Here is a 22,714-nt window from a genome sequence, read left to right as displayed (position 1 = left end):
ATATATCGTTCATGTAAGAGAACAGAGGAGCATCTGTGTTGGCAGTATGTACAAGTACAGGCCTTAATGTAAAAGCTGCACACATCACATCACAATGTTTATCATCTAACTAACTAACAAATAGAGCACTCAATGTAGAATTGTTTGTAACACAATCCGCTAATTGACAAATAAACATAACGCATCTAAAGCTCTTTCTTAATTTCTCTAAAAACTGTTTATCTTTTCATTTATGCCACATTTGCAGTTATGGGACTTTAAGGAGTTTTATGTGCCAGTCTATGAAAACCACATTTCTGTGAGTGTGAATAGTTGTATTGATTGTGTTTGGAATCTTAACACAGATGTTTGGTAGAGAACTTGCATAGCTTGCTTTCTCATCTATTTTTGGTTTCAAAACAAAGCTTGGCGTTGTCAGCCTCTTCCTTTGAACGGTGAAAGACTGTCTATTAATGAGTGCTTGTCAACAGTTAAAGAGACGATAACAGCTGATGAATGCCGCCTCAGGATTACTGCCTCTCTTTGGGACAGGAGGGAAATTACAATCTGTATCAAGCACTGGAGAGGAACAGGGGCTGCTTTAATTAAAACAAAGCTAGCCTAATGGTGTGTAAAATGGCATGTAATCTACACACAATGGCAAGGGTGTTTTCAATTATTAAAGATACTGGAATTTAAATGTGAACGTGAATAGTTGTCTACCACCAGACTCAGCATTTGCAAGGCCTGGGTTGATGTTCTGGTCACTGGAAAGGGATGCTCGGTCAATCGGGAAGGTGCCAGACAGGCTTCAGTGGTCTAATGACACCCCACTCCCTTCTTAATGCCACAAAGGGATCCGTCTCTGACCTGCATCCTTACAACATAACACAGACAAATGATGGTGTTTACTAGTCAAGCAGTATATTGCGGGGTGCTGACGGACCATATTTGCCTTAACCTTGCTCTTTCCTTAGGAGTGTCTTTGGACAAGATTTTTATGTTAATTAATATTAATATTTCCTAATTAATTATGTGCATGTTCTTGTTTGAAGGTTGCTCTGTCATGCCATGAAGGACCACATAGTTCGGGTCGCCAACGAAGCTGAGTTCATCCTGAACAGACAGAGAGCAGAGGACGTCCACAAACACGCAGAGTTTGAGGTAGAAACTATGCGATTCCTTGTTGCGCTTGAAATTCGATGTCAGCAGAGTCACACTACTGATAAATCCTGAACAAAACTGTACAAGAGTTATCGTCTGTGTATTTTAGTCAGTCTTCTAACAAACTCGAAACAAATCCTATTAGCATGAAACGGCCATTAATGTGCTGCTCAGTAATCACGTCCCTCTGTGGCCTCATGAGTATTAAGGCTTCACATTTACGATTTTTCATAAAGGAATTCAATTACTTGTAGCAAAGGGATATACCAGCGATATTAATTTTGGATTTTGATATGAGCTTCTGCCGACCAGTGCAGGGGATAACCTCCTGAGTGTGTGTTTAGCCCACCCACATTCACACACCGCTCCTATTTCAGGGGTTTAAGCAGTTTGTGAATATTAATGGTAGTAATGAGTGTTAAGCTTTTATTTAATCTAACTGTTGCTTGTATAGAAAGTAAAGAAAATGATGGCTGTTGTATTTTGTAGTATAAGCTAGTCAGCTCAGCAAAAGACGACATGGTGCAAATAAATGTTGAAAGTCTTAATAAATTGTACTGTAAAAACAACCCTGTGATAGATACTGTGAAATTGTCATAAGATTTACACATATACTGCATATGTATATACAAACACATACTGTATGTGTGTGTGTGTGTGTGTAATAGCACAAAGCACACACACACACATACTTCCGCCACCTCTGTTAGCAGCTTGTGCATGTGACGAGTGATGAGTTTCTTATCTGGGAAAAGCAGCCATCCTCAAACAGCTGCCTGATATACAGTTCTTGAGGATCCTTGACCTGCTAGATAAACTGGAATAGACGGCTATATATGCAATGTCAGGGGAAGGGGGAAGTGTACCTGGCCCCATCCGTTCTATCTGCCAACTCCCGACAGCCTACACTTTTCATCTAGGTCTGACGTTACTTTATTACCCACTCTCCAAGATTGAAGATTCACGACGCAGATAAGACATTTTTACAATTAAGTTGGTGTCAGGGCGAAGCGTCATATAGTTTAAAGTGATAAATAACATTTGATATTTGTCACAGCATCACATGGTAATATAAGGTGACGAGGAGAGATTGAGTTATCTGCCTTATGAAGAATATGTTGAAGTATAATATCTGACAGAATTCAAATATTAAGCAGGAGATTCAATTAACTTCCAGCCTCTGTTAGCAAATTAGATTTTGAATATTAGCAAGAGTTTCCCCAGGGTGGCATAGTAAGACAATCTTGTTTTAGACGACGGAGTCAGATGTGCTCTTCTAGATTACTTTTAGCCACTTTAAACACTAAGAGAGTTGCTCTGACTTCAGGAAACGGATTTGAAACCAACATGGACGTTTTTCATTATTTGGCCAAATTATTTTTATTCTTTTTTAATCATTCTTTATTTGTATGTTCCTAAATATTTAATTAAACATTATTTGAACTATGAAATCAGTAATATTTATGATGTTGGCTGCATATTTACATTTTACACCATGACTATATAATGTAACAATAACATAATCCTTGAAATTGATGTTTCATGTGTAAACAACCAATTGCTATGATTGTGTATCTTGATGCTATATTCTCTGTGGATCTATTAGAGTATTTTCCTTCTCCCTTAATAGCCCCATCCACAGCTTCCTAGCAGGGAGCCTCATCTGTACACAGTTAGGGAATGGACCTTCATGTGCTCGCCATGATTTACTACAAACTTTCAAGGGAGCAGAAATATATCTCTCAGCTGTCCACTAATATCTTTATGCACTCAAGTGTGTTGAATGAAGCCATAACATTCTTCAGTGTGACAAATGCTCCATTAGAGGGTATATATTATTCTGCCTTTATTCAAGTAAAACATTCTCAAATGCTATTAGTGCAGTGTCAAACATCATTTTTGCCAGTGCATACTGTACATAGAGCTGTTCATATATAATGAGCTTCATTCTATGTTTTTCTTTCTTCCTTTTGAACCCTGACCCTGACCCCATATCAGTCCAACTGTGCCCAATATGCCGCGGACAGAAAAGAAGAAGAAAAGATGTGTGACCATCTGATCAGTGCTGCTAAACACAGAGACCACGTGACGGCCAACCAGCTAAAGCAGAAAATTGTCAACATCCTCACCAACAAGCATGGTGCCTGGGGGACCCTGGCCCAGAGGTAAGCCCTTACCCTTGGAGATATGAAGAGCAGGTTCAGACCAACATGGGCCACGTTAAGTGTATAATATGAACCATAGCCGCTCAATGTCAGGTCCAAGCTAGCAGACAAATGTTACCTGTTCGCAAAACTCTGCAGTGATGGGCTAGGACCACCAGTTAATGCTATTTTCCCAGGATCCGATAGGGCCAGCAGTCGGGTCAGCAAACGCAATTATATTGTGGAGTGGCTTAATCCCCTGGGGACAGCTGATTGGCCAGTTGTCCGACATAGTGGGGTAGAAGAAGCGGGGGGTGGGGTGTTCCTGCAGTGTTGTCCAGGCATTCATTGATCCTCTCAGTAACACAGTCCCGCACCTGGTGGTAGTTGCAGACTTCCCCATGGGCCCTGTCAAAATAACCGCCGGCTCTCCTGCTCTGACTCCCACCTCTCGCCTTCATCCACATGGTTCCACAAATACAGAGTGGAGTGCAGGGATCAAGAGCTTGATTAGGCAAACAGCGGCGTTAGGACAAACTGTTTGCATTTTGTGCTGAGCTACGAGCAGAGAACTGGATTATTCATCTTTTGTTATGTTCGTGTAACAGCTGAGGTTTGCAGGTGAAGCTGCAGTGTAGTCTGTCTGTCATAGAAAATCAGAGGATCAATAAAATAACCAAATGTACAGTAAAAGAATAAATGTACAACCACTAACACAAATACTGGCTAATTGCGTTGTTAGCTGCATTCTGCAAGACCAGGCTCTGGAGGGAAGGTCTCCCCCTTTTGTTCAACCCACCACTGCTGATGTGCCAAAACAATTGGAGCTTCTTTGCTCAAACAGTAGCTTTGGTTTTTGTTATTACATTTAGAAAATACAATGCAGATGTTTCAACCATGTTTGCTGAAATTAGGTTTGTTGCATATCTTGAACCATGTTTATCATTGTCAAGTGAAATATTTTAGGCAGCGTACAGTAATTACTTTTTACGACTAGATTTTATGTCCTTAACTTGGAGCAATGTAAAAGTTTCCACAAAAAAGGGCGAATGTCATAAACAGCTACATTTGGTTGGTTTTTGACTGGATTCGTGCCAGATTATGCAGGTTTTTATTTTTCATTTCATATGAATACTTATAAATACTTGATTTTTTTCATTATTCACTCCCTTTTTTTTTTGCACATGTTTAAAGGGGCCAGTAATTGTTGTGATTACCTTCAGAAACATTGTTTTTGTAGGACTGTGCTTGAGAAGGTTACAGTATTCAGGGCAGATTTTCATAAAACTGACTGAACCTTAGCAGGCTATGACAAAATCTATTGGATTGAATTCTGGGCTCTTGTTCAAATATTTATGGAGCCCCTCTCAGAGGCAAAGCATTTGCATTGAAACAAAAGGTTATTGAGCGTGGGTGCATTGTAAATGATACCACAAAACTTCCAACAAATTCAAATTTAATGGTAACCTGCTGGTGAAGAAAAATGATGCAATATGCTCACAAGCTCAAGGCAGTGTTGCAGTTCAGCAGCTTAGTCTTATTCAATGCTACATTAACTTTCCCATTTATGCTGCTCTTGTAAAATATAAAGCCCTCAAGCATTTTGAGGTGGCTGTCTGTTATGTGTGGGTGTGCGTGTCTGTGTGTGAGTGTGTGTGTGAACGAGAGAGAGATACTTTAGTAGTTAATGTTTGTTTTCACCTCATACACACAAATTGCTTTGCCTTTTCCTCCTAAGTTCTGCCCAGAGACATGCCGGAGGTTATTTATCATTTGTGTAGAACATATTATAAACAAATGTATTGTTCAGCAGGCAGAACACTACAAACTAATCTAAAGTCCTTTGTGTTTATATTTTTTATTTTACCAGTGATTCTTCTTTTGTTCTTTTATATATTTATATAAAACCACCTGGACATTTTTGTCTGAGGTCCACACATCTGCAGGTTACCTGTCTCTTTGTGGACACCAGTATAAGAGATTGTGTTGCAGAACATTTACCAACAGCTTGCGACAAGGAAGTAATGTGTGCAGTGCTTGAAAACAGCTGCTTTGCAGTCATGTGATCTGGGTGAAGAATAAGCAGATCAGACCCTGTGGTGGCCTGTTGGATCATTCTGTATGCTAGCTTGATGATGAATGTCCCCCTGTATAGAGTCAGCAGGGGAAAATCAATACTCCTCAAATTGAAACAGTATAGGGTTGTATTGATCCGCCGTGCTAAATCAAAATGAGGAGGCTTTGATACATCTCTCCAAGACAGCTCCCTGCCCAGTAATGACACACTATCAATTTTAGCTTTACACTGATAAATCAAGTTGAAAATTGGATGTCAGAGTTTTTTCCAGGGAGAGAGTGATTTTCTCTGCCCTCTAGTCCCCTCTGCTGTTGACCTATGAACCCTGCCAGTGGATTATAAAGTTCAGACTCGTCTAAAGTGAAAGTAGATGTCAAGGCTAGGCTGACGAATTCATTGAAAAATAATGTCTGCCATTTTTGCAGCACAGGACCAACTTACTGTGACGATCCTACACATTCCTTCTCATCCTGCAGGTCTCCTACAGTGGAGTTGGTTCACTCAACAAAAATCTGTACGTCTTCAAACAATAGAATTACACAGTGTTGAGTTTGCAGGTTTATTATTTACTGTATTATTAAATTTAGAGGCATAATTTGAGTGTTTTCTTGCATTTTACTGGTGTATACTGATGTGCTGTAGCCAATCTCATACACCCTGACCTACTTTCTACTGCCTCCGTTCATTCACCAGCACATCTCAGGTACTAATTGTTTCGACACCAGCAGCCTAACAGAAATGTAAAGGGGGCTGAAGAAGACAGACCTCTCCTGGTTCCCACACGATGTCCATGTTCACCTCAGCAGCATCAGTGACAGCTGACGGAGGAGCCTCCGCTGGCCCCCACTGCAGACCTTAACCTTACCTGACTAGTCTATTGATTGTCAACATTTCTTTTGTATAATTACTTTTTTGTAGCAGTGGAGAGAAAGGAAATGGCGGCATATATTGATCTGCGGCATGGCAGTGAAACAGCCGTTTCCCTTGACTAACAGTGAGTTTCATCGCTCACTCGTGATGAATGGTAACAATCCGCCCGTGGATAATAACTTTGTGATGGAATGAACCTTTTTACTCACGATGTGCCTGGACTATTTGGTCTCGCATGAAAGGGATATCAATTCTAATAGAAGTCCTCCAGCACAAGGGGGGGCGTGCACCTTGAGAGAGCCTAATAGCCTCATAGGATTTTGATGACCCCTTTGGGGCAGAAAAGAAAGGCCAAGGTCGTTGCTAGTCTGATAGTATAAACAAAAATCAGTTTAGTATGCCAGTAATAGCTCCAAAATATTATTCTTTTTTACGTCCACAGGTGTAAAATATGCATCTGTGTGCTACTTTTGTGTAAATGCTACTATTCCTGTAATTAATGTAATTAATGTATTCTGTTGTATAAAAATGGGATTCATCAAGAAATCACAATACTATTAATGTATCTCTAGGTGGGGTGCCCATTTTTGAGTTTTGGTGCTACTCATCCCAGCCCTCTGCAAACCCTCATTCATTTTTCCATTCCTTATCGAGAGAGGGTTCACTATAATGCAGTCCCAATATAAACAGTGAGTGGTGTTTTTTGTTGTGTTCATTTAATGAGATCTTATTTAAACATTATGCCTCTTTGTTCCTGCAAGCTGATATTCTCCCTACTTGAATTTGTTGTTGACTTACACCAGGCTATATCCCCTTGGGGCACTCTTAACCTTGCACACTGTGCTAATTATCTCTGGAAAAAGGCCCATTCACGCAATCATCAATTTCGTCTGGTGTTGAAATTGAGCTGGGCATCGGCTCAATGTGCCCCATTTCCGATGAAAGATGGGGATGCAGAAAGCCGGTGATCCAGAGGAGTTCACCTACAGTACAGTGTGGCTCCTCATCCCTCGTGTGATCGCGTCACGTCTGTCTTCATTACACCAGATGACCTCGAGTTAATATCGTTGCTGCTGTGTTGTTTCCCTTTCGTCTTTGTCCAATACCCACTCCTCTGTGTGTGTGTGTGTGTTCTCTATCTCTTAATCTACAAAAGAAAAGTCATATCCAATAACTTGGATCTTACCTTGGTATCCTCGTGTCTGCAGCAGTGTTGAGTGCAGTGATGATGGTGAAATTAAAGAGATGAAAGTCTTGTGTGCCATTTCCAGTCCTCTGCGATAATATAATCATGATGTTAGCCATACAGTCACTTAACACTTGCCATTCAACAGACGCATGATCAAACTTGATGTGTTTTTATAGAGGAAATTACTGTGTATTTTTTTTTCTTAGTTTATGGGTTACTTTGAAAGCAGTGAGCTGAGAAATGCTCGTCACCATATGGTTGCCAGTCAGCGCTTTTTGATGCACATAGAGCAGTAAGTAGAAGAATGTGGCGGTAAAATGCTCACCAAAAAAATGCACTGGTTGACAGACAATATTTTTGCATGGTTTCATATTCAATTTTTAAGTGTGTGCTGGTCACACAATGGTTTTCATGATGTGGAATCCCTATCAGTGCAGATCTGCATATCTATAGGATCACAAACTGGTTTGGTGAGGTAAGGCTGTTTGGTCAAATACATTATTTTTCTTACGTTTCTGAATTAAATGTACTTATTTTGCTTATTTTCTATTGATCTTCTATTTTATTTGTATTATTTCTTTATTTACCAACCTTAAATGCAGCAGCACTAGCATTTGAAACAAATTCCTCATGGACTTTGTAATTCAAAGTCTGTTAGGACGACTGAAAACCAAAGAAAAGACCACTTGTCCTCAACAGTTCACTAAAAACTGACATGTGTTCAGTGTGTGTGTGTGTGTGTGTGTGTGTGTGTGTGTGTGTGATAGAAACCAGTCGCTTCGCCTTTGAATAGAATTGTCACTGATTACTGGTATTTATTATAATTACCCTCGACTCATGTCACCAATGGAAGCTTTTAAAAGGAGTATAATGGTGTTTTATTCAATCAGCATGTCCCTGTCCTTCCTCTGCACCGCTGCATACAAATCTCCAGCATAAATACAATGAAAAGGAAATCTCTACCCTTGAGATCCTCATCCTCCTTAAATCCAGCTCGGTATATTTTTCAGTGAGTCATTCTACTTTAAGTTAAATACATCTATTGCTTTTGACTCCAGATTTCATGGGTGGACTCAAATATTTTCTGCAATTGCAAAGATTTAATTTCGTTGGAAGATGTCTGCTAAACATTTATGTCGTCTTTCACTGATTCAAACTAAAATCTTTACAGCTTAAGTTTTTTAACCAAGTAGCAACTTAAGTTTTCTTTCCCACATTTACTCAAACAAAGGTACAATTCTCCAAATAATCAGACAAAATATGAGTAAATAAATGGGGTCCCAGGAGTGTAAATATGACGGTAGCAAGAATATGTCACCCTCTAATCCAATATGAGCCCTTGTCAGCTGTCAAAAATATCTCTTTTTTCCATAATAATGTTTCCTATACAACTGTTATCATTCCTTTTATTTTCTTTTCCTCCCCAGCTTATTTTGAATTATGCCTGTCAGCTTTCCATTTCCTTTTACAAACAAAATCCACTCCCTCTAGACTGGGGTGTTAGATCTGGCACCTCAAAAACTTCAACAACACCAGCTCCTTGAGGAAAGATGTTCTTTAAATACCCATTTCCAAGAGCGATGAATAGATGATAGTCCTCGTGCACAATTATCCTACCGCACTTAGCACGTCTGAAAGCATCCATAAATAATGGTGCTCCTGTTTCCTGTAGGTTATCAGTGCTGGAAAATTAGCTTTTAAAATGCGGTTTGAAATCCATTTGTGTGATTGATGGGTGACGGAACTAATAAATTTTGCCAGCTTCTAGGAGGCCGGCCCATAGCCATTCTTTATGATTGTCATGAAGCCAGACACATTTAATGTGGAAAATAAGGAAGTCTTGAGTCAGTAGTGCCTGATAAAAAATGCTGCTGGATGGACAATTTGTTGTTGTTACACAGACAATACAGAGGACCAACCTTCTATTAATGACTCTGCAGCAGAAATTGTGTTTTATCACCTATACTCAAAGTGTATTGTCTGCAGATGCATGAAAAATGTGGGCTCAGTTGTTAGCTTTTGCACTATATTAAATTGGCAAAAATAGGTGCACAGACTTGCCAAGTACAATTACACTGCATGGTTTGGAGTCTTATATGAGTCTGCCTTGTTCCTCAATTCCCACCATTCGTTTAGAACATGGTTTTGCAGTCTGGTGGCTCATTGCCACCTCAGAAATCTCTTGTGTGTGAGCTCAGTAGCTCCCAGCTGTAGGTCGTCATCAGGAGTGCAGTCCTCCTGTGCATTTTTTTGGACCACCCTCAGAGAGGAGGCTCCTTCAGAATGGCACTTTGGCACAGTCTAAATCCGGTCTACTACTGACCACATAGTCTAGAATATCACAGGTCCTACTCAAACAGCAGAATAACACATTCAAACTGAAAACATCTGCACAGGGCGAAATGAGAGGAGACAATGTTCATTACTCAGTCAATGTAACATAAGTGTTTGGTTTGTTGTACGTTTGAATGATGCTTAAGACAAATGGAAAAATATCTTAAACTGAACTTTATTCTAAAGTAGACCAAATAAAATGCATCAAATCCACTTAAGACTGTTGTAAGGAAATCTTCAAAGTGCCGGCTTTATCCCCCACAGGCATCTGCTGTCTATTTGCACTGAGAATTAGGGGACATAATCTTCAGCCGTAATCGTCCATTTGCCTACAGTGGATTTCCATTTTTCACACTGTGTAATCTTCCGTTTACAATATCATTTACGTGGGATTCTTCTTTCCACCCACTGACATCTCTCTTTTCCCCAGTTAAGCTTTGAAGGAGATTGACAGGGGACAAGCTCAAGGCGTTCAGCCTCGCTTTGCATACAGAGACTGCTTATACTTTGTGCATACAACATGCTCACACTTGCACGCACACACACACACACACATACACACTCAGTTTTGATTGATACTTAACTGAAGCTGAGCTCTTGTTGCTGTCAAAGCCCAGCTAAGTCTCCTGAGCCCCTTGATTTCTGACATTTGTAGATATTATATTCATAGAGCAAGGAGGCTGTATTTTGTGATGTGATCCCGTGTAACACTTTAATCTGTTTAGACTGCTTCAATACTGTAGTGGAGAAGGGGGCAGAGACCATACAATGAAACAGCCTGCCAAGATCTTACTGTATCTTGCATGCACAAAATAGTTGTTTTTGGATTTGGACACACAGATTTGGAGCTGCTCCTAGTATTTTACTTTATTGTAATGTGGCGGTAAAGGAAACATGTTAGATAAGAGCTATATATATTTCAATTTTACCCCTCTCAATAATGTTTCTTCACAAAACAAACCCCATACCAAGCCGCCCATATGCACCAGTAACTAAACATTTGAACTGACTGTCTCTTAAATATATATTTCTCATAGATGTCTTCTCTGTTAACAAAATATAAAAGCAAGTCACAAGCTTTTGCTTCTATCCTAAAGAAACATAGAGGCCTCTAAGAGTTGCAGCTAGTGTACAGTTGGACCAGGCAGCACTTAGTAACATAATGCTAGACCTGGTGCTTAATGTTTTGCATTAGCTGCAAGCAATGAAATTATCCCAGGTCCTCACTTATGTTGGAATAATCATTTACAAAGATGGTTACCACATGCTGAAACTGTTTTCTTCTTTTTCTTTTTTTTTTTTTTTACGACCCTAATTCACTGTTATTAATAATGAATAAAAATGCAATTTTCTGTCGGGTTGCTCCAGGGCTCTGGGAATCATTTCAATGAATATTTCAGCACATTATTTTAATCACGGCTCCACATATGCAGGAAGGGAGGGTGCTTGTTTTATAGGCTCATGCTTCAACCGCCCCAGGACCCCGATCATTAAACCCCACGCTGTCCGCGTTTAGGTTTCTACCTTTGATTTACAAGACTTGTTAAAAAACATTGTAAAAAAAGAGGCAAGCTGCACCATTTATACTTGTAATTTGATGCTGTATTTGTTAATGGGAGTACCTGTGATTTATATGTGCAGTGGTTGCTGCTGCTCCCTGCTGTTTTGATGCTATAGGCTTTAGCAAGGCTAACACTACTGGGGCTCTGCAGAGCGTGCCACTATTCAGCTTAATAAATCAGCTATCTCTGGCCTGATGTTGTTTTTATTCTTCTCCTGATAAAGAAGTGGCTCCTGTAATCAGACTATCACTGAGGTTTGTGCTGATGTCTAACCTGCCTGTCTCCATGTGTCTGTCGTAGTCACCTGCACGACTTCTGGCGTCTCGACTACTGGGAAGATGACCTGCGGCGGAGGCGAAGATTTGTCAGAAACCCCTTTGGCTCCACCCATCTTAATGTCACATGCAAGTCACTGCAAGAGTATGGTGAGTTTATTCTTTGTTTTGTCTTTTGTTGGTTCCTCCACAAGAGAAGGTTGTAAAAATCAAGGTACAATTCAAAGTACTTTCAATGTACAATATTACCTTTGCCATTAAAATTCTATCAGACGGTCTTAAAATGCCACTAAGGTTTAGCTCAGGCCTGTCTATAGTATTTAGCATATTGCTTTAGTGAAGTTAAGTTTTATAGCTACCATATTTATGAGTGCTGGGAATTGAACATGACACATCCATTTTATTGCACTTTTTATTTCCATCACAACACATACTCAGAAACGAATTAGACCTCGCCCTCTACTTTTTTTTTTTTTTTTTCTTTTTCAAAACATTTCTTATTGACCCGGCAGTCTCACAGTGTCGCCCACCACCTTGTGTCAATTTTGCCTTATGTCATGCAACACCGACTTTTAAAGGAAAGCAGCTCGGTGTTGGACCTTTTGCCCTTCTCTTTTGCTCTTAATTGAAAAGCAGAGAAAATGTTGTAACAGCACACGAATGAATGTATTGATTCTCATATGAATGGATTTAGCTTCTTTTTAACTTTATAGAAAATAAAGTGCATTAAGAGTCAGGATAGCATTTTAAAAAGAACATAGACTTACAGCAACACATGCATAATAATCACAATGTTCACTGACTTAATGTGTGTCTCAGCGTTGAGCTATTGAAGCCGATCGTTGCCTGGGTTCAGGAGGTCATCTGGCTGCTTTCAGCTTTAACTCTGCCCCGGCCGCTGTATGAAGATCATAGCAGCTCTGTAGATAAACACATGCCAGCTGCTGCCTCAGCTGCAGGTGGTCCATTTATGCAACACACATGTAATAACACCTCCTGCTTTAGATTTTGTGGTGGTTCCATTAGTTTTAGCTACAAGCTAATTTTGTGGGCTTTTGGTGATTTGTTGATTCCGCTTTGGGAAGGACTCCAGTAAACAAATGGTAAAAGTTTAGTCCTGTAATCTATTTAGATACATTGAGGAGTTTTAGGACCCCAGTATGCTCAGTAAAGATTTTTCATGGCATTGCATCAACTTACCTGTAAAATGTATTAAAATGTCAACAGAAAACTCTCAAACCACTTCTGCAGCATAACAGATGTTGCTCCAAACATTTCTCACCTTGCTGTATTATAATAAAAATATTATTTGCATTATTACTTGTATATTTGTGGTTGCTATTTTTATACATAGCTATTATTATTTTATGTTTATTATTTACATACATTTTAATCTTTTTAATTAATTTTTTTTTGAACTAGTCGTAATTATGTTGGGTCCCTGACATGGTTTGGCATTTAGTCATATTTTTATTGATTTTTTTATTGATTTTATTAATGTTGGTAGTATTATGTACCGTGACTTGGAATACTAATTTATTATTTAACAAAGTATTACTTGACATTACTTTTTGCAGACTAGTTGTCTGTTTGGAGTGAGCACAATTACTGTTTATCTCATTGTAACTTAAACATTCTTAAAAACTTCATAAAAGTGGAGGAGAACATTAAATTTCATCCAGTTTAGTTGCTCCATCTTTTCATTTTGTCTTGTCCATAGTATTAAGAATATTACTAAATACTATGACCTCTGACTAGTGATATTCTCACCTCCGACATCCTCATTACCAACTGTATATCTTTTATCTGTTTTAGTCAACAGATAATCCTCAAGTCAATGCAGACTGTGTTATTTAGACCATCAAATCACACGAACATGTTTTTTCAGCTATCTTTTTTTTTTTTACTTGACAGTAGAACGTCAGTCTAGTTGACTGAAGACTTGTTGAAGTCATGCTGGCATGTTGTGGTTTTAATGAGCAGAATAATGTATAAACTTGTCAAGTGAAAGGGATTGCCTGCGGTTGGATAGCCCTCTTGCTCTCCTGGAGAGGTGAGCTGCACTTTCAGGCTTTTTCCAGGAGGCTTTGATGTGGCTGCACAGTGAAGCCCAGGTTTTGTTTCGAGTTAAAATGAGAAAGATCGTTTGTTCTTTTTTTTTTTCGAGCTTCACTAGACTTCGTTGGCAGTGACAGTTGGTAGTTTTTGTTTTAAATGTGCTCTGACAGGTTGTGTTCTTTTATATGAATATTCACTCTTAATTAGCATGTTATTAAAGATAGGACCTGTCTTTAGAAGATAACCCTGACGCAGAGGCCTAGAGGTTGGATATCCATTAGTAAGAACATCCAGACTTTGTTTCTGGGATTTGACAGGGACTCTACAGAACTCTTTAGTGGGTTTTTGGCTGCATAGGCACCAGAGTGGAAAAACAAAGAGGCGTGTTTGAGTTGGCCCTTGAGAGTCATTATTAAAGCCTTAAAATCTGGGTCTATTGAATAACCACTAGGCTGTCCAAATTGAAGACACAGTTTCTGGTTTGACAGCAGGATATGACAATGTATGCTCAGCTACTATCTTGAGTTTGAAGAGGGCAGACTTACACTGTTGTGCTCAGAGTACACGTCAGCTTTTCAAGCTCACTTGGGGAAAATCAAAGTGAGTATGATATTTTTTTATGCAAAGAACATTACAATGAGTGAGTGGCCTGCTTCATTTTTGACAGCATGTAAGAGTCTTGTAATATTCAATGTTTTCTCTGTTAAGAAATTTTGCTATTGTAGATTAATTTATTAATTTGTTGTGTGTATTTCTAACAGGGATCATTTGACCAATTATTTTTACCATAATGGCTTTTTTGAAAGCTAATATAGATATTTTTAGACTACAGTTGCCAATGGCAATATTTTTAAACCCATGTGTTAAAATGTGACCTCTTTTAAAATTTCAGAAAAAAAAAAAAATCAATGCTTTCCCCAGAAATTTCATGTGTGTGTTTCAAGTTGAAAAAGCTCATCGTCTGAGAATTTAACTTGAATTGTATGTCTTCTTGTGAAGTTCAAAAGTCAAAACTCTTCTTAAGCATTCGGTTCATCAGTGTCACATCGGTAATGACTTGTGTGCAGCGTTCGTGTCTGTGTGTGTGAGAGTGTGTGCAGTCATGGACATATGTGATGGGAGGTTAAACTCTGCCTTAAACTCTGCCTCGTTGTCTATTAGCACCATTGACAGCTTAGCCAGCACATTCTGTCTCTGCCCTCTGCCTGTAATAACCTGCCCTGTTACAGCCATCCACCGCTCAGTATCAGAGTATATTGTTAGGTGATTGGAATTGGGCAACCATGAAATGGAAGTCACGTTAATATTGATCCAAGTGTTTAACGGGGTGTTTTACCTCCGGCTGTCCTTGCTGTCTCATTTCAGGTGAGCAGCTTCTCACAGACCTGATTGCCACGGGCAGAGATTTGTACAGCTCTTTACTGCAACAGAGGCCTGGCCTTGTGATGTGATATTAACCTTCTCCAGCTTTATAATCAAAGATATTAAACTGTGACAAACGTCGTTAGAGCTTTTACTAACATGCAGATGTAGATATTGGAATATGGCTGTTCAGTAAATACGTGATTCGCTATGGGAAGTACATAATGTTCAGGTCATATAGGGATTATTAGACACTGCTGTTAATGTTTTGATGGAGAGAAGATGAGGTTGTTTTTAACCTCTGGCTGCACAGTGGACACGCACTGCACATCCCAGGATATTGAATAAAGATCGCCCCAAGAGGAAGTGTCTGCACTGTATAAACGCCCCTACATCAAAGTTATAATGTTTACTTCTGCAGTCTCAAAACACATACTCTGCAGAACAGATAGCTTGCATCACAGGAAGTATGAAGCTGTCATTTTCCCCCTCATTTCATCTTTCAATGCAGGCTTTATGAAAGTGAAGAGACAGAGGGCAGAATTGCATCAACCTAGCGATAATGCAATCCCATGCACTGGACTTTTTCACTCCATGTGGAATGTTGAGCCCACGGGAAGGGTGCGTAGGAGGGCAGGATCTGAAACAGAGGTCTGGGAAACGGAAGAGACACATTTAAAACATTCTATAGAGCTCGCATTATGTAGATGTTGGAGTGGCTGCACAAAATGCTGATGTACATTATAATGTAGAGTAGTGTTTACTGAACGGAGGCTTAGAGTGAGCTGACAGGATCATACAGACAGAACAAAACCGAATCATTAATGTAAAAGTTGTACATTTATCTGCATGTACTTAACTGTGCCCAAAAATGTTCCCATCTTATAAAGTGTGTAAAATGTGTTTTATTTAGAGCTCTGTACAACTTATTAATTTACACAATGTATTTGTGAAATCAGCAATTTTTACCTCCTGAAGTAAGAAGTACGTATACGAGTTAGTCGAACCTTAAGTAAAACATGATGTAGTGGATTTCTTTTTGAGGAGTGGGTGTATAATACATAGGAGACTTAGAAAAAAATCACATGCTTGCCAGCTCTACTGAGGCTGTAAAAACGAAAGGCTAGTGCCACAAAACTCTTCAGTGGGACTCAGTGTTGCCAGTATCTGAAACATGACCCTTGACAGCAGTATTGTAGTTTTAAAGTGTAGTGTTTTAAAGACTGTTCAACTCTTATCTGTTCCATACTGAATAGTAAAACTACTGAATTACTGACATTTTTCCCAAGTGGTAGCCTTTATGTAAGATCATAAACTTTATTTGAGCTTCAGCTTGTGGCCATATGAATCCATTTACTTTATTTAATCACTCTAACTAAACTAAATTTGGTCAAAATTAATATAGATTTTTTTATTATAATGCAAAAATACATTTTTTTAGGCTGCATTTTATAACTTTAAAGCCAAAACTGTGTAATAAGGTCTGATGAACTCCTGGATGAGACTTAAAATGTGAAAGATTTAGTTGGTCTTTCTATCAAGACCCTTGTCATGAAGATTACAATATATAATGAATCCAAAATGCCACATAAAAGCATATTTTTAAACATAAAATTGTAGCTATGTTGTCAGGAAAGCGGGAAAATGGGAATAGAAATATGAACTGGGAACCATGGATGAACCCTGGTGATGAGTGCTCAGAGATGTCCTCCGTTGGTTACAGCTGGTTTGTCTTTATCACGATCCAAAGGGGTCATAAAAGCTTTGCATTGCACTTTAATGTGTGCAATTAGTGCCAGTTTGAGGCTGCTTGGAATGAAACATGAAATGAAACTGTTGTCATGTGTATAGATCCAAGTAGCTTCTGGTGGACTGCTCACTTTTTAAGTGTAATCGATAGATAATGGTTTGTGCAGTCTTATTTTATTAAATATGATGAATTAAACATTGGTTGGACAATATTTGATATTTATATTTTTATTTAATTTTGTGTTCACTCTAATAACAATATCCTGGAGACTGGTTCAGTATCCGATTCCTTATGTAATTTAAATTATAACCACAATTAAATTTAAGGGTGATAGACCATAGACAGTACAATATGTTACACAGGCAGAAAAGGAAAGAATATATACAGTTATATAAAAGGACATGAGATGAGTGGCAGCAGCCATAGTGGGATTAAAATGTAAGCAGGTTTGTGTGCAATGCAATGAACTGTGTAACGCTGGGCTTTGGTGGATGTTATCTGCTCTACATCAGCCTGCTGTTGCCTGGTGTTCATGTTAATTATAAGTTACTCATGTGACTATAGCAGAGGGTCATTTTCAGTATTTTACTTTACAGTGGCCAAGGGTAAACACATGAAAGCTTTCTAATGACCGTGTCTCGCCATCATTCCAGACCAAGTGCTTTATTACTGACAAATTGTGACCCTTTACACAGCAGCACCTTTAATATAAGCGAGACAACGGGCTATCGCTCATGAGAAGATCACTTTTCATGTCAGCATGTTTTCTCTTTGAGGTCAGACCTCTTCATTGCTATTTATAACCATATTACTTGTAGAACTGCTGTGGGTAAAGCTGATCCTCTGCCCTGCAGTGCTGAGCAGTTGACGTTGACCACTTGCATGTAGAAATCAGCCTGGTTTATTTGGTCTACTCGACCCTGCACCGAGTTGCCAATCAGAACATCAGTCTGTCTGTTGAGCTTTCCCCTCATTTACGTGGAGCATAATGATGGTTTACAGAATTACAGTTTTAAGTTTCACTCATTCTGCTTTGATCTCTGACCGCTGGCTGGCTTTTCCCTTTAACATTACAGAGAATTCATTTCCGAAACACACAGATTTCTTCCCTCCGTCTGATGAAAGCACTCCAGATATGAGACAGAGCAGGAAGCAGACTTTTTTCTCGGTAGCAGTGTTGACAACAGTCAAATGTGACCTCTTCAAGACAAGGTACATGTTCCTCAGGGGAGAGAGAGGCGAATTAAGAACTGTGCTGAAAGGAAACATGTCAGACTGGTGTCAGCCACCTCCCTTTTCTTGATATGTGTTCTTCCTTTCTTACATGCAAGTTACTCCTCTGGTTATTTCCTACATTGGACTTGAGAAAGACAAATTCGCTTGAACGTTTTAAGCAGCCGTGTGGCAGGCACATGTTGGAGATGAGCTGATTTAAGCTGATAAATGTGTTGTGAGACTTCTTTGTTTTTCAGGATGTGTGAACACATCTTTTTCAATACGCTCCACTATAGCCATATGATGAAGTCCTCGTGTAAGCAGCCCCCTAATTGTGTTGTCTGTTCAGTCTCACTCTTGTCAAAACTCCAAAAGCAGCAAACGATACCTCTAATCGACTATGAGCTTAAGATACATCCCCCGACTCAGCTGTTGGTCTTTCAAGATACAGATAATGTTTCATTGTTGACCTTGTCTAAAAATACAAGCTGAAGCACCTCTGATGTTCAGCTACGCAAAACGTATTCAGTGAACGAACGTGTACCCTGACATTCTTTCAAATGCTATGGCAAGTGCATTAGCGAGGATCTCATATCAGGTTCAGAATTGATGCGGGAGTCATTCGTGTGTCTTTGTCGGTGTTGGCTGAATGTTGTTGAATTTTCTTGTACTTCATTATGTTAGTTTCTATATGTTGGCAATATGCTCTGTTGTTGAAATGTCCTGTACTATAACTCCTCACTTTCAAGCAATGAGTACACAAGCTTTTCAAACTGATGGGTTAGTCAAATGTATGAATGGAAACTCAAATGGCAGAATAACGGAGGCAATGGGATTTTCATGGAATAAAACATAACCAGGTACTTTTGCCCATTTGCCGTATATATAAATAAATAAAAACCAATCTGAGCTTTAGCAGCTTCTCTTCCCCATATTTCTTTTATAGGTTCAGAGGAGGATGAAGTGGTCAAGACTAAGAAGGCCTTTCGCAGCCAAACTGTGTCCAACCCGAACCCAGAGACAGAGCTTATGCTTGAGGGAGACGATGATGCTGCCAGTCTGCTGCAGGAGAAGGAGATGGACAGCCTTGGTGGTAAGTCAACACAGCAGCATCTTTATTAATCCCAAGTCAACGTCACCTCTGCTGGAGCATCAGCGCACGTCTTCTTCATTATATAATTACAGTATACATGACTGTATACAATGTAGTATGTTATTTTACAAGTTGGTTTCTGCACTTCACCGCCGTGTGTGTAGCCCTGGAGTTAAAGTTTTTTGTCTCACTGTTCTGATCTGGACAGCTCTGCTTAAGTTTGACAGCTCCATTTTTTTGTGTCTGATAAGTGTCCTCTGTTTTGTTTTGGATCTCTTCAGCACGGTTCCTTCCTCATGTGTTTATCTCCAGAGGCAAGTCTTCTACTAAGTTAAACTAACACCGGAAAGATCAATCCGGATATATCACAGTCCATATTTAGGATTTTTCAACAATAAGTGATTAAAGCTGATATGAATCACAGCTTGCACATTAAACTGTATAGTAGCCTTATTTAAGCGTGATCTGAGCTGAAAACCAAATGTTTCCAAATTTGGCGATGTTTAAAACTACTAAGTGGACATCCTCCAATGAATCCTCTAATAACACTGTCATAATCAACAGATACTCCTACATCATAATTGCTATACAGTATAACCAATCAACAACTTCTTTCATGGTTAGATTTGTTTTAATCCATTAAATTCTGTGTGTATTTATTTTTCCACTACATACAATTCAGTCCATTAAAATACTTTACTTTAAATTTACAGCATTAATGCTCAAAATTTAAATCAACACTAAATAGAACAACCTTGCAAAAGAAAGTGCTCATAATGTGTATTTTCCACATGGATGTGAGCACTTGCACATTAAGGGAGAGCACACAGCAACTTAATTATCCTTCCATTAAACTAACCCTCATTCTCTCTACAGGGGATATCATTAAGAGATTAACTGGTCCTTAACAGCTGAGGAAAGACAAAAACAATATTAAATCTTTATTTATCTTTAATTTATTATCCCATGTGATAGTGATTGTGTGTGTTTCTATCCAGCATTGTAACCCAGTTTTAATACTTGTCTAACACAGTCAATCAATGGGGTTTTATGACTAATACAGCGAGTACATACCATTGCCATGGCCGTAAGTTGTCGTACTGCCAAGGCGATGATTGCCTAAACATCCTGTAATTTAACCGGCATCACACTCTGTGTGTGAGCCTAACTGTCAAGCCAACCTCAAACTGCTTTTCAAGTAAATGCCATGACTTTAAAAGGTAAGTTATCCAGAGTTCATTTGAGTTTTGAGTGGCGATCAAGAATTCTGAACTAAGCACTCATCAGTAAAACCGAGGCAAACTATTTGTGATTTAAATAAGTAATATCTATTCCGTGTTTGATGCCTAAATGTCACAGGCATTTTAGAGGAATGTAAAGTAAAACTCATCCCTGGCAGCCATTATCTCGTCCAAAAACATCATCTGGGTTCTGTAAGTTATATTACTCACAGTCTGCAGGGCAACTTTGTGCTTTAAATGCAGAGAACATTTGTGATACATTTAACTTATTTAAAATCATGAGTTATGATAGCATCACCAACATATCTTCACTAATTCTGCAGGTTTCCATTGAAATGCATGTTGGCAGTTTCACGTATGAATGATTAATTCTAGGTAGAAATAGTGATACTGTTTGAAAAATCAAAGTCGAGACAGATTCCAAAACACTGAAATAATATCTGTTTCACAGCCCAGTATATGTATATTACCCAGTTCTCATGGCTTAGTATGTGCGGCTCAGGCTAAACCAGGACACCGCTGAGCAGTGAAATCCCCCCTAAGATGCAACTGATGAATCTCAGTGAAGGAGGCTAACCCCTCCTCTTTGTCCCAGGGCCAGCAGGCCGCCGAACACTCCATGTATGTCAGATAAACCCTGCGCTGCCGATCAATATTGAAAAGCAAGGGCTAAAACTCAAGCGCAGTGTGTCCTGCTGTGAGTCGGAAAAGTGAACCTGTACAATCTGAAATGTGGAGATTTTATATTTGTGATACATTTAACTTGTTTGAAATTATGAGTCAGACATTTGCTTTGAACAAGTGCTGACATTTTATATTTTTTAGGTTGGATCATAGTTCGTGTTTTTACCAATAAGGCTGCTCCCTCACACTGTAAAATACGGTAATATTTTTACCAGAATGTGCTTTTAATGCTTGACCAGTATCTAATCTCAAGCATGAACAGCCTTAATGAGAGATCTGGGACTCGATCCCTGTCAACAACAATGCTCCTCCTGCCAGCCCTTGGGTCACTGCCTGCTGCTGCCGCCAAAGGGGCGGCGCCTGCACTCAGGGGCCTGAACAGTTGTGGTGGCTGAACCTATGATTAGTTTTGCTCCCCCACAAACATTGGAAATGCTGTCTGCTTTTGCACTGGCATTAAATGAGCCCTCTTGTGTGTACATATTGTGACCAAAGCTGGGTAACGTAGAAACTTGTGAGTGGAGGGAAGAGAGGAGACAGAGCCTCACAAAGCATTGCACGTCAGACGCGTTGGTGTAGCTGACTGTTTTGCTGGCACACTAGAACTAGTTACTAGACCCCTAAGTGTTGTGTAGCAGCCACAACCATTTTGTTCTTCCTTAATTTAGCCTTTCTGTATCCATTTTAGTTCCCATTCACGAAACTGGAATCTTGAGTGGTGACATTTTTAAAAAAGAGCAAAACGAACACAACATTTCTGAATGTGTAGTCTCAGGAATGAAGTGGGAGGAATATGCTTTTTGCATAACTAACTTCCCATGTTTTCTGTTTTTGTTTCTCTTTAGATGTCTGCAAATCCTTAATATTAACAGAACATGGGTGACGTTAAAAAGACATTATGCAAACAATACTTAAAAATGCAAATGCTTGTATTAAATATTAAATGTTTCCTTTTGTTTTAATTAAAGTATTGCATGCTGCAGCTTTAATAAATAGTCCATAGCGCATGTATATTAGGCTTTTACACATACATGTTATAGGATGAAAGCTAAATGCATGCTGTGAAAAAAACGGCCTCATTGCTTCAATTGAGCAGCAAGATACTGTCCCTGAGATACAGAGCATAATGGCTCCAGCTGTGCATATGTGTGCGTATCTATTGTAAATCAACATGTCCATGTTTGCAAGTGAATTATAGTGCTCAGGTGTGCAAGTAACCCACTTTTAAAAAACTCGTTCAGTAATCAAATGCTTCATCCATTGGATGGGTTGTGGGTAATAATATACCCATCTTCCGAGCAGTTCTCCCAAACTCCCACCACACCAGAACGAGACTTTTCATCACTTCATTAAATTGGTCTGTCATTTGACAAATATTTGCATTTCCATTAAAAGAACCAGCCCCAGTATTTCATGCTTTAGCGTCTACTCACCACTCACCCTGTGTAACTTACCCTTAATTTCATTATTCTCATGTAAACATTTTAAAGCCATATAGCCTAATTATGGAAGAATCCCTGAGGGGATTACTGCCTAATCCTCTTCCTCCCCATGAGCAATGAATGCTGTGGCGTAATGCTTCAGGCAAGTGTCTTTTCGCTCTGAGTTGCCCTTTAGGGCCGCCACACAATGCATCAAAGTGTTGTTTTAAGTAAGAGGTGAATGGCTCGTTATTGAGGGAACAGAGAGACTATCTTATTTTACTGTAGCTGGAACA

The 22,714-nt window shown here is 39.2% G+C and overlaps 1 protein-coding gene across 6 annotated transcripts in view; it reads left to right on the top strand.

Annotated features, from left to right (window-relative positions):
* The window catches only part of LOC113173007 (neurobeachin-like), a 174,735-nt gene that overhangs the window by 96,540 nt on the left and 55,481 nt on the right, over positions 1 to 22,714 (top strand). For 5 of the 6 annotated variants that reach the window (XM_026376260.1, XM_026376233.1, XM_026376252.1 and 2 more), the window contains 4 exons: positions 1,035 to 1,143; positions 3,142 to 3,308; positions 11,620 to 11,744; positions 18,926 to 19,072. In XM_026376260.1, the coding sequence (XP_026232045.1) occupies positions 1,035 to 1,143; positions 3,142 to 3,308; positions 11,620 to 11,744; positions 18,926 to 19,072 (548 nt within the window). Of the gene's footprint in view, positions 1 to 1,034; positions 1,144 to 3,141; positions 3,309 to 11,619; positions 11,745 to 18,925; positions 19,073 to 19,353; positions 19,387 to 22,714 lie in introns of all 6 variants that reach the window. The other variant, XM_026376270.1, reaches the window with a different exon arrangement.

This window comes from Anabas testudineus, chromosome 13 (genome assembly GCF_900324465.2).
Source record: "Anabas testudineus chromosome 13, fAnaTes1.2, whole genome shotgun sequence".
NCBI lineage: Eukaryota > Metazoa > Chordata > Actinopteri > Anabantiformes > Anabantidae > Anabas > Anabas testudineus.
This window is presented reverse-complemented; position numbering and strand designations above follow the sequence as displayed.